Here is a 13020-nt window from a genome sequence, read left to right on the forward strand (position 1 = left end):
TACAAAACATGTTAGTATCAAACATTAAAGTCCATATTAAGTTTACACTATACTTATTCTTACACCATTAGTGTAACCTTTTCACCTTGACATAATAAACTTAGCTAGACATAATGAAAGATAGAAAAATAAATAAACAAAATAAGAACATAAATAAGATAAAAGTTAACTAAGTAAATGAAAAGAAATGAAAGGCATAAACTTGTTATTAATGAAAGCAAAGCATAAACATTACAAAGAATACAAAGAGAGAAAGCAAGAGCATGATCTTGATCTGGAAACCAAGATACCTAAAGGCATGGCAAATGCCTCCTTTTATAGACCAAAATTAGGAACTATTAATTTGATGACTAATTGATGAGTAGGTGCCCAACTCTTGACTTGGTGACAATCTTTATCTTCTCTTGTCTGCACCAAACGTCATTGATAATGTCAAAATTGGAGCCACTTAAAACATGAAATTTGTAGGAAATTATCTCAGCTTTCTTGTGTAAAAATTGCAGGTCATTTGGGCTTCTAGAACTCCAGATATGGGTCAAGCACTGAATAGTGATCGGGCTGAAAGACTGATTCAGACTTCTTTGTTGTTGCTATAATGTGGACTTGAAAATGACATTTTTAGATCTTGGGCTCCATATGAAAGTTATATGCCTATATCTTACCTTTCCATCCATATAAAGTAGACCTAAATCTGAGATCTACGGCTCCAGATATGACCCAATTACTAAACAGTGTTCCAATTTGGATTGCACCGGCATCTCTTTTCTAAGTTTGGTCATCTCCTTGTCTATTCAATTTCAGTTCTTAAATTCATCAATCAATCCTTTCATTTATGTGATAGGCCTGCATTTAAAATAAATATTTACCACAAATTAAAGGTATCTTATATTATTAGATATATTATTATAAAGCATACTTTAGTTAAGGAGTTATTGATACTTCAAGTGCAAAATGATGATATAAAATCTTGATAAAAAATACACTTTTAAGTACTAATCAATGTCTATCGATTTCAGTATAGATTACACTCTTTACAATAGAAACATTAGATCCATATCACAACTATTTTAAGAAGAAGTTTAATTACTTTATTTATAGTTTTATGTTGTCATTAAATATGAAAACAATAGAAAGATCATATTAACTTTTTTTTTAGCTTTGTTTTTAAGATTTCATCAAAGTTGGTTTTTTTTTCTTCCTTAATTATAGGTGGAGTGTAATTTATATATTTGTATTAAAGATATTTATAATTTTAGTATTGTATTAAGAATATAATAATCAATCAAAACATTTTAAAGACTTCATGCTTTTTTACATATAGTTATGAATTATTATAATAATGAAATGCTCTCATCTTTTTAAATGTTCATGGTAATTCTTTATATTTTAATAATCAATGAATAGTATATGAAAACACAATATTAGTCAAATAAGCTTTTAATAAGTTTTAATTTTTGGAACCATAAAAACTTATTTTTTAACATGTTTTCACTTGAAAACATCTTAAAAACACTCTAGAAATCTTTAAAAACTCATTTGAAATGACAAACAACATCTAATGTCACTAAAAAATCAAAATATCATAAAATAAAATAAAAACATTAACGGGATATTCTTTTCTTTTCTTTTCTTTTCTTTTCTTTTTTGGCATTGTGAGTGGAAAAATCCTCCTCCATTGATCTCCCTTTAAAATATCTAATGTATTGACAAAAAGATCACCATTTTTTATGGTTGAAATATCAATATTTTTTCGCTATAATTTTGTTTCTTCCTTGCACCAAGATATTGAAAAATAAACAAAAAAAGATTTTTATACTAAAACTAAAATTCCACAATCTATAAAGACCGTAAAAGAAAAAAAAAAGGAAATAGATACACTAAAATGCACTTTTTCATTATTTGGTAATCATCAAGAAGTTTTTCCTTGTTTATAGTTTGGTTATATATCTTTTAATTTTTTTTCTCTATTGTAAATTCAAACAATACTCAATTGAATTAAAAAAAAAAAGTTTGAGGACATGAAAGGAGGAAGAAGAAAAATAGGAGGAATAAAAAACAATTTTTCCATGATTTAATAATGGCCATATGGTTTTTTCTTGTTTTACTGTTTGGTCCTTTGTGTTTACAAAAATTGTTCTACAAAAGATTTTAACAATATGACATTAAATTGGTCAAAAAAAAGTTAGAGGAAAAAAGTGAAAAAAATTTTGCAACTTTGATATGTAATTACAATATAAATTTATTATAATTTGTCATACATGAATGTAAAAAATTTAATAATAAATATTCAATCCATTAACATTATACTCAAATAGAAAAATTAAAAACATATTCATGTTGAAACTAAAAAAATACATCACAAAATAAAAGTTAAATTGAATTATAAAAGGCATAAATCAATATTATCACAATGCAACTTATTTCATAGCACTATGGCTTCATAAATTCAAGACCAAGACCAAAGCTAGTGACATGGTGATGATATTCTTATTAGGTCATAAAGTGATCTTATGTTTTTTGCTTGATTTTCCTTGTATAAATGATTAATTAATATGAGGCTTTAATTATAAGCTAAAAGATACTCTTAAAGTTAGGAGTACAATTAGTTATAATAACTAAGGATTCATTATTTATCGTCAACTAATTATCTAAAAAATTGAAGTATGAATATTTAACTCTAACTCTATATCATATTAGAGACATAAATCTTATTAAAGTTTTGTCCAATTTTATTGTTGTTTTTTAATTAGAGAAAATAGTATAAAAGCAATGACTTGGCTCAATGTAAATTAAGGTACAAGATGACTTTCAATTGTCATGGTATTATCCTTGGCCAAATCTTTGATCAATTAATCATAGTTTTTGTCCAACAAGATTGTCATGACAAATAAAGCAATGCAAATTCCATAATAAAAATACATAAGACAATAACTATAAAATAGTTTCTAAAATTTTTTTAAGTACAAGTAGTACTTTTGAAAAAAAAAATTCAAAATCCTTCACATAAAATTTAAAGGTCTTTCAAAATGAAAGAAATCAATGAAGTATTTAATATAAGAATCACTCGACCATACAAAAGATAATAAAAATATTGATCTTTTTATTAAAAATAGTCTAATAGTCTAACATTAAAAAGTCTCTACAAAAAAATATTTATACTATAAAGAATCATAAATATAATAGGATATTCCTAATGAATATGGATACATTTAATAAATAATAATAACAATAATCCAATTAACCCAAAAATATTTCATGTCGTTGAGTGATTCTCATACTAAATTTTTGATTGAACGTACAAATTTTTTAAAGAATTGATCAATTTTATTATAATTTTATACTACTTATTTACATATTTTTATAGGTGTAGAATAGAAGTGATGATTATGTATCACTTTAGTTCTCCAAAGTAAATTCTTGTTAGGTTAAATTACAAAACATTTAAATCTAATTTTAGTATATCTTAAAAAATATCTACATCACGTTGCATTTATATACTTTACATATTAAAATTATTTTAAAAGTTATATTGCTTGAATTAAAGAAAGGACATCTACAAATGCAAGCTACTTCGAATTAGCTTTACGTATGGCTAGAGGAAAAGTTATGAAAGCAATAATTAATGTGTACAAAGTATTCTGGGCAAATGGTTGTACCTCTGCAAATATCTTAGGAGCTTTCAAAGATGCAATAGCAGATGGGGTGGACATTTTATCAATTTCACTAGGGGTGAATGATCGACTCCATATTACGCAGGTGTAATCGCTATCGGAACTTTCCATGCCATGAAAAATGGAATTCTAACTGCTACTGCCATTTTAAGTTGATTAATTCTTTTCTTTAGCTCGTATTCAAAAAATTCTTTTCTATAAATATGCGCCAGATTTGGTTCCCCACTTTTTATATTCATCAGAAACTATAAAACATATGTTTTTCTTTTTAATTTAATACTGTTGATTTTCATATTGAAATTTTTGAAAAATTCAATTTTGTTTGTGACCTTTTTTTTCATAATTGAGCTTTTTTTAGCCTAAATTGAAGCTTCATTGCATAATTTTTTGGTGGTGGGGGTTGAATTGAAAAAACAAAAAAAAAAAGGTGTTGGTGAAAAAAAAACGAGTAACATACAGCTTTAAAATATGTTTTAAAAGTTCATTTTAGTCCCCCATCTTTTTAAGTTATTGAATAATTAATCTCTATAATTTTTAAACATTACATTATAGTAATATGATTTATTTTCTTCTTTTTATAGTTCTTTTTCTATGGAGAAGAAAAGGGAGGTCATTGAAATCTAGTTTAGAAAAAAAAAGTTGTCATTGGTGATGATTCTAATAACTAAGAAAAATAATTTTTATACCAAATAGTTTCATATGATGGGTGGAGTTAAGATTAAGTGTTTTCATATCTTGAAAATAACTAAAAAAAACTTATCTAAACTTTAAAATATTTTTTGTTTAGGATTGATTATAGATTTTAAGACAGTCTTTTGCAATTTTAGAGGTCATAGATTAATTAAACAAGATTCCAAAGATATTTCTTAGATTTTTTGGGTCGAGAATGGGTTGAAAATAAGTTTTTAGATTGAAAAAATACGAGTCATGTTTATATGGCCACAACAATAGTTGGAATCTAGGCAATTATAGATAACACGTCGCCTTTTTTTTATATAAAAAAGGGATTAAACAACACGTCATCAACCTAGCTAACTTCAGGAAAATAAATAAAGACATGCGCATATAAGTTAGGACTTACAGGTCGCGCACAAGTCCTTTCTTTGTGGGATCAGTACTAGACCTGACTTACCATGCCCACAGCATCTAGCCTAATTCTTTTCTTTTTTCTTCGTTCTTTTTAAATTAACATTCCTTTTATGTGATTTTTTTATCTTATTTAATATTTTTTAAATAATGATTATTTTTTAATTATATTGATTTTGTTTAATTTTTTTATAAGGTTTGTGTGATTCATCTATAAACTTATTTTTAAAAATAAAAGAGATTTATTGATTTATAATATTTTTAATATGTGCAACCTTGTATAGAATTTTTTTTCTTTTATTTTATTTAATAAATTTTATGTGTGTCGATTTCTATTACAGATTTATGATTAGTACTTAACAGTGCATTTTTATCATGGTTTTATATCATTATTTTGCACTTGAAGTATCAATAACTCCTTAACTAAAACATGTTATATAATAATATATCTAATAATATAAAATACCTTTAATTTGTGGTAAATGTTCATTTTAAATGCAGGTCTATCACATAAATGAAAGGTTTGATTGATGACTTTAAGAACTTAAATTGCAAGGGCAAAAAGATGACTAAAATTAGAAAAGAGATGTCGGTGCAATCCAAATCGGAACACTGTTAGGTAATTGGGTCATATCTGGAGCTATAGATGTCAGATTTAGGTCTACTTTATATGGATGGAAAGGTAAGATATAGGCCTACAACTTTCATATGGATCCCAAGATCTAAAAAGACCATTTTCAAGTCCAAATTGTAGCAACAACAAAGAAGCCCGAAGTTGTCCTCCAACCCGAGCACTGTTCAGTATTTTGGCCATATCTGGAGTTCTAGAAGTCCAAATGAGCTGAATGCTTTACACAAGACAGCTGAGATAATTTCCTACAACTTTCCTGTTTGCAAGTGGTTTCAATTTTGACATTATCAATGACGTTTTGGGCAGACAAGAGAAGATAAGGATTGTCACCAAGTCAAGAGTTGATCACCCACTCATCAATTAGTCATCAAATCAATAGTTCCCAATTTTGGCCTATAAAAGGAGGCATTTGCCATGCATTTAGGCATCTTGGTTTCCAGATCAGGATCATGCTCTTGCTTTCTCTCTTTGTATTTTTTCTAATGTTTATGTTTTGCTTTCATTAATATCAAGTTTATGCCTTTCATTTCCTTTCCTTTACTTAGTTAACTTTTATCTTATTTATATTCTTATTTTGTTTATTTATTTTTCTTTCTTCCATTATGTCTAGCTAAATTTATTATGTCAATGTGAAAAGGTTACACTAATGGTGTAAGAATAAGTATAGTGTAAACTTAATATGGACTTTAATGTTTGATACTAACATGTTTTGTATTTGTTATCTTGTTCACTCTTTAATACTTTGCTTGTTAAATGACTAATCTTGATTTATGTTGTATAACACCTGGTACAACAAATGCTTGGCACTTTCATAGTTCATACTGTATGGTATAACCAACAATTGAGCAATGAAAGGAACTTGATTTGTTGTTAACATAAGTTATAATCATGAATGCTTGACGAGATTTACAAGTACTAGCATTAATTGAATAAGATCACTAATGTAATCATGTTAACAATCTATAATCTGACTGGAACCTCCTTTGTGTGTGGTTTCCAATTGAATAATAAGAGTTTATACTATACTTGTTTGACATACCATTAGTGGAACCTCTAACCTTGACATTTGTTATTATTATTGTTTAATTGTTACATTAATATTCCATCTCAAAGTTCTCATCATCATCTTCTTCTTCTCCTTCTTTTTCTTTATTATTATTATTATTATTATTATTATTATTAGTATTACTACTGTTATTATTATTATTATTATTATTATTGTTATTACTATTATTGTTGTTGTTATTATTATTCTTGTTGTTGTTATTATTATTATTGTTGTTGTATTATTATTGTTTATAATTTGTACAATTAACCTCCATGTTGTTCGACTCCGGTCTTGCTAAGTTATTTATTACTTCGACACCCCTGCACTTGGGAGAAGACAACAATCTTTTTGTCATGTCAATTTACTTTTATAAATAAATTCATTAAATACAACCAAATAAATAACTCGTATTACAAAATTAAATATTTTAATTTACATTTGTCACTCAATTTTTTCAATTAGATTTTTATTTATCATTTATGGATTTTTTTAATTTATTTACAAAATAGTTTATAATTTATATAATTAAATACGCTCACAAGTTTTTCAATTTATATTTGAGATTTGTTATGTAAAAAAACACATTAAAAAATTCTACATTTTTAATTTTGTTTATCATGTATTGGTATTTTCAATTTGATCCTTATTCTTTTGATATTTTTTGTCTTGACCCTTTTATAAAAAAATTATTATTTTTAATTTCAACCTTCAATCTAAGTTGAGTATATTTTTTTTATTTTAATCCTCGTTCTTTTGATTTTTTTAATATTTTTATTCCTTTCAATTTAACTTCAAAATTAAAAATTATTGTTGCCTTTTTTAATTTTTTTTCTTTTGATTTTAACTCTCATTCTTTTAATTATTATTTAAAAAAAAATTATCTAATTTTTTTTTTCAAGTCATCTTTCAATATTTCATTTTCTAAGGATTGGATTTCATGATTGTTATCATATATAATGTTTTTAATATAATAACTCAGGTCACAAGTTTAAAAAATTAATAGAAATTGGTATTTTTTTCTTATTTTCTTTTCCAATATCATCATTTGATATTTTTTTTTTAAAAAAAATACTTTATAGTTATTTTTAATTTTTTTTTCTACAAAATTATCCCATCTCATAACTTATAAAACAAGTTTGTTAAATTAATCTCGTATAACTCAACCTTAAACTCACACCAGTTTTTCTATCTTTTCTATCTTATTTTATTTTTCCATGTTTAATTAGTTAAAAAATAAAACATTATATATTTTTTTATGTTTATTATCGATGTTTTTTTTCATAGAAATAAATCCAACTTATTTAATTCATAATTATTATAACAAGGTAATATTTTACTAGAAAAATAGTGTGTATCATGGTTTTGAAATCTGGACCGGGACCCAGCTGACCCAGGCCCAGGACCAATCTGAATCTAAGCAAAAACTTGCCTAGAAATTGGTCAAAAACCTGCCTGGAAATTGATCCGACAAAACCATCTGGAACCCAATTGACCCGAGTAAAACCAGCTGAGACCCGGCTACCTTCCTTTTTTCTATTCAAGCGGCTATCGGTTGAAATAGAAAAGACTGATCATCTCGAAACAGAAAAGAAGGGATACAAAAGACATCATCTCCTTCGTTTTTAATGACTGGAGCAAGCAGATGCCACCAGAATTTTGGGACCAAGAAAAGATACACTGCAAACTAGATCACAACAATTCAGTTAACTTATCAAAACAAGAAAACAGCCCTCCTTCAACAACTAGATATCTTCGATCTACTTTAAAATCTCAACAAAAATCTTGCAAAAGTTTTCAAATATTCTCCAAAATCCTCCAGCAGAAACTTCTCATATATGATCAAAAACTTCAAGTATGCAATGTATATCCAGCTTCAACCCCAGCTGCTTACAACGGCTTGAATCAAGAAAAAACAAGACCTAGCTTGTCCCATTCAAATCTTCCAGGAGCTGCCTTGTTATATTGATTATTAGAAGAAAAAATCTCTATCTAGAAGTTGAGACTCTTCCTATACAACGTGTCTTTTTATAATCCACGAAATCATAAAAAAGAAGAAGAAAACAGTATCTCCTCGCTCGTAACTTTAAAGTACGATAATTTTTTTTATCTGCCCCGTAACCCAATCATTAGACCGGGTCAATCACCTTGTCAGGTTTCAAAACTATAGTGTGTATACTCAGCATAGCTCGTACGCTGCAGCGCTGCATCATTTAATCATATGACGAAAATGATGATTTTAAAGCGCACTGCATGTCACAAGTAGCTCCTTTACTCAAAATTGGCATCAGAAAGTTAGCAGCTAAACTTTATTTTCAACAAGTGAACGAAATTCAAAGCCAGGTAAAAAAAGAGCACAACCTGGTACTGGTTGTTATAGTAAGTTGTGAGAAGGAATGATAAGAGTAGCGAGACGTAATTAAGTCAGGAAATATAAACATGAAACCAAAGAGCAAGAATGGAGAAGTTAAATGCTTTAAGCATCTTCCAAAACAATAGATTAATAGTCTGAGCTTGAAACAAGAGCATAAACAACAAATCACATGTTAGACATTTAATGAGAAATCAATCGGGTACACAACTACAACAGGTCACGGCTACATTATGATTTAACTTTGGTAATCTCTTGTGTTGGGAACCAAACATCTAGATTTTTCACTAATCTAGTAAGTTCATGAGTTTCCAGATTCATTTAACCAGTCAGAAAGAAAGACTGCAAACGAACTACTCAATAAGAAAGAAAATTGCATTGATAGATTCTCAGAGGTGCAATTACTTGGTGGAAATCAGACTCTTGCATAAAGCCGGTGAACTGGAGGTTAACTTAAAGAGTGTTTGCAGTCAACATATTATGCAGAAGCATTTGTGTTTTCCTTTACAAAGACGACATGCAACACTTTGACAAAGAAGGGTATGCACAAATAACACATGCACATCTTGGACCACATAAAATGATACACTTAGGTTACGAGGATAATGCCTGACAGAAATAAATTTGTGCACTATCTTGAACTGAAAACAGGATCTGCATCTAAGGTTGGTTGTGTTCTTCGAGTGTACTTGAGCAGCAAACCTTCTGAAGAAAGGCCAGGTACTTTCAGATCTCTGAAAAATAAATTTCATTAAGGGAAATTGAATTACATCAAATGCCAGATCCAGAGAAAAGAAAGAAATAGTATCAAACCTTATATATGGCTGTAAATCCTTCCACTCCCATTTTGACCGCTCTCTAAAGAGCATATTGAAACGTCCCGCAGGTGTTAAGGGCAATGAAGAAACACTGAAGGAATAAACCCATGTCTCAACGCCAAGCTTCTCTGTCAAAACTTCACCTTCCAACATGTGGAAACTTGCCTGCATCCTATCCGGAATCCTCTGCAACCATTCAGCCATAAAATTCTCCATCTTCTTCTTCCCTGTGCTCAAGATTTGTCTTGCAAAATGCACACATACACAACTCTCATCCAACCTCCAAACACAACTCCTTCCCACATCCCCATCCACCTTACTGCCATAAACATGCAAGCAATGACAGGCAAGCTTATCAGGAAATCCATCAGACACCAGCACACTCACAACATCATCTTCGTTGAGTGCATCCAGTGACCAGTCATTCAAAACTGAATTGTGCAAAAGCATCCTCAGAATCATGTCCATGTATTTTTCATCAACAATTCTCCAAAACCCATCAATCTCCACAGCTGAAAGAGCACATAATCCATTCCTCAACTCCTCATCACTAGCCTGAACCCTTTCAACCAGATCATCCCAATTATACAATCTTGGTTTATTTTTCTCCACGTCCTCCATGAAATCCATTTCTAAAACATCCTCATAGCTGTAAGGATTTTCTGAAAGAAGCAATTTAAGCCTGTCAAGCTTGGGAGCAACCTCAACGAGCTCCATGTTACCAGGTGCAACTTTAATGACAGGTGCAAAATCATTAATATCCCCATCAAAATCTTGTGAATTTTCACAGAGTGCGAATTGACCTGACGGGGGTATAAGGAATGGAGAATTAGAATTTCCAACAAACTTAATGGCATAAGTTTTTGACTGAGTACAAAGCACTGAATCTTCATCCAGCTGGCCTCTTAACGCCACCCTACAAAGAAATTAATTTTCTTTCAAAAAAAAAAAAAGCTACATGTCCAATGAATTTCTACAACTAAATTGAACTTATACCTCTCGTGGAGGATATCAGGAAGGAGTTTCTCATCAATCTCAAGGAGCATCAGATCATCATGTGAACCAAAGAGAGCGTGATACCCAATAGCAATCGAAGAGTTTGGTTCAAGATTTAACACCGATTCTGCTCCTTTTACCCGTGATGATTTTTCCATAATTTCTACCCCGAATAAATAAATAAAATGAAATGAAATGAAACGCTAAAAATGTTCCAAGAAGAGAAAAGAATAGAAAAAATTCTTCTCTTGGGTCACTTGTTTAGGGTTTCTGCTGCCTACACCGCCAGCGATTACTAAATATTTGCCATTAATTATCAAATAACAGGAAGTAAAAGAAAAAGAACAAGAAAAAGCGCAGTCCTTTTTTTTATATATAGAACTGAAGATATCCAAATCAAAAACAACAATGAAAAACTTACAGAGCTTAAATCCAAAGCAATCGAGTCCGTTGCTGTGTCCGATCTGGGTGGGTGGGTGGGTGGTTGGCTAGGGTTTCTAATTTGTTGGACCTTATTAGAGAATTTGGATAGAATTGAAATTTTTGGGCGCGCGCGTTTCACCTATGCCCGCCATTTTTCTATTACCCTTGTTAAAACGAATAAATTATAAATTATTCCCTCTAGTTTTGCTAAATGAGCTTAATAATCCCTTATTCTTAAAACATAATTAATGAGCTCCTTGAGTATTCAATTAATTAGAAAAAGGACTGATCGATTAGTTTTTATTAAATTAAAGAGATTATTTAATTTGATTTACAATCCTAGAAAAAAAATGTTTTTTTTATAAGAGCCGAGAGATGCTATTTCGAATAATTAAATTACTAATAAAGCTTTTTGAATATGTAAACAAAGCTTTTATTTTTTATTTTTACTTGTATGCACTCAAATGATAAAGTCATTCATAAAAGCTAATTGGATATTAATATATTTGATACATAATTATTTTAATAATCAAACATGATCTAGTTGAATTAATCGCTACTTGGATGATTCTTATTTAATATAATATTAAAAAAAATTAAAAAACTTAATTAAAAATAATTTAGATCAATATGAGTGAATTTATCAAATCTATGATATGAATCATAAAATTATAATAATTTTATAGAAAAACAAAGAAAAAAATATTGATTAAAAAAAATAAAAGGAAAAAGAACTATTGAAAAAATATTATAATAAATAGTATTTTTGTTAAAAAAAATAGTATTTTTGACATTTTGTTTAGCATGTCTTTTGAAACATGTAAAACAAGCATTTAAAAATCAAATTAATATTTTTTTTATTTATCTTTTTTCATTTAACACATCTTTAGAGATGTTGTAGAGGAATATACATGTCTTTTAATACCTTTGCTCTATACATGATAAATGAAAAATAAAAAACTTTTGAATAGTTCAGATGCTTTTATGTTTAAATATTAATGTTTTCATGTTTGTTATAACACAATTATATTCTGAAATTGATCTTCAAAATTAAATATTATTTTGTCTTTTATTTCAAAAGAAAATTGATAAATTTATCAAATCATTGCATGGTTTAAAATAAAATAAAATGAAAATTTTAATAAGATTATGTTGTCAAATGAGTTTAAAATTTATAAATTTATTTATTTAAAAAAACACAAATAAATATTATGTCATTGTATGTCTCTATTTTAATGACATATTGATTTTGAAGAGCAATAATTATATGAGTAAGTCTATCAAGAAAATATTAATTAATAAGTTTGATATGAAAAATTTAAGTATCAAATATGTCATTTTAAAAATAAAAATTTATATGATATTTAATAGATTATTGATGTTATTCCAGTCTCATTATATTGAGAAGTGTTATGTTATTATGTGTGTTTATGTGGATAACATTCTAATTTTAGATAGCAATAACAATATGATTAAGCAATATTAACTCATAAATTTTAGCATTAAAGACTTGAATATCACAAATGTCATTCTAGAAATAAAAAGAATTTAAGACATATGATGGGTTGATATTATCTCAATATCATTATATTAAGAAACTTATTGATAAGTTTCCTAAAGGTTACAATAGTATTGTCAAAACAATAACGGATATAATTGAACATACATCTAAAAAATAGTGAAGGAATATACCAATTGAAATATTCTAAAATAATTATAAGTTTAATATATATTACAAAATGCACAAGACCTGATATTACATATTTAGTATTAAACTAAATATATTTACTAGCAATCCATGTATGAATCTTTTTAAAGCAATAAATAAGGTACTTAAATATTTAAGGTACCTTGAACTATGCGTTACATTAGTTACTTAGAAGTACTAGAAAGGTACAGTAATGCAAATTGGATATATGATACTAAGGATTTGAAATTCACTGATAGTGTTTTGAAAATCTTTTAAACAAACATGTATC

General features: G+C 28.0%; 1 protein-coding gene across 3 annotated transcripts; it reads right to left on the reverse strand.

The window, feature by feature from the left end:
• Positions 1-9163: 9163 nt before the first annotated feature.
• On the reverse strand, positions 9164-11185 carry LOC105118259 (sister chromatid cohesion protein DCC1-like). Of its 3 annotated transcripts, none has more exons than XM_011016162.1 (4): positions 11036-11185; positions 10619-10781; positions 9618-10538; positions 9164-9538 (listed from the first exon to the last, which is right to left on the reverse strand). In XM_011016162.1, the coding sequence occupies exons 2-4, from the start codon at positions 10774-10776 to the stop codon at positions 9436-9438; spliced, it is 1182 nt and encodes a 393-aa protein (XP_011014464.1). In that variant the 5' UTR covers positions 10777-10781; positions 11036-11185; the 3' UTR covers positions 9164-9435. The 3 variants fall into 3 exon arrangements, with proteins under 3 accessions (XP_011014464.1, XP_011014462.1, XP_011014463.1); XM_011016160.1 differs by having other exon boundaries at positions 11040-11184; XM_011016161.1 differs by lacking the exon at positions 11036-11185 and having other exon boundaries at positions 10619-11008.
• Between the last annotated feature and the right edge of the window lie 1835 nt (positions 11186-13020).

The sequence above is a fragment of the Populus euphratica genome, unplaced genomic scaffold, assembly GCF_000495115.2.
Source record: "Populus euphratica unplaced genomic scaffold, PopEup_1.0 scaffold1816.1, whole genome shotgun sequence".
Taxonomy (NCBI): Eukaryota; Viridiplantae; Streptophyta; class Magnoliopsida; order Malpighiales; family Salicaceae; genus Populus; species Populus euphratica.

What these genes read in the sequence shown, in the direction of transcription:
- LOC105118259 (XM_011016162.1), bottom strand. Translation starts at nt 10,776, where the DNA reads ATGGAAAAATCATCACGGGTAAAAGGAGCAGAATCGGTGTTAAATCTT. An exon ending in CCTGATATCCTCCACGAGAG is followed by an intron (nt 10,539 to 10,618) that starts GTATAAGTTCAA and finishes ATTTCTTTGTAG; the next exon opens with GGTGGCGTTAAGAGGCCAGC. An exon ending in GATTTACAGCCATATATAAG is followed by an intron (nt 9,539 to 9,617) that starts GTTTGATACTAT and finishes TTTATTTTTCAG; the next exon opens with AGATCTGAAAGTACCTGGCC.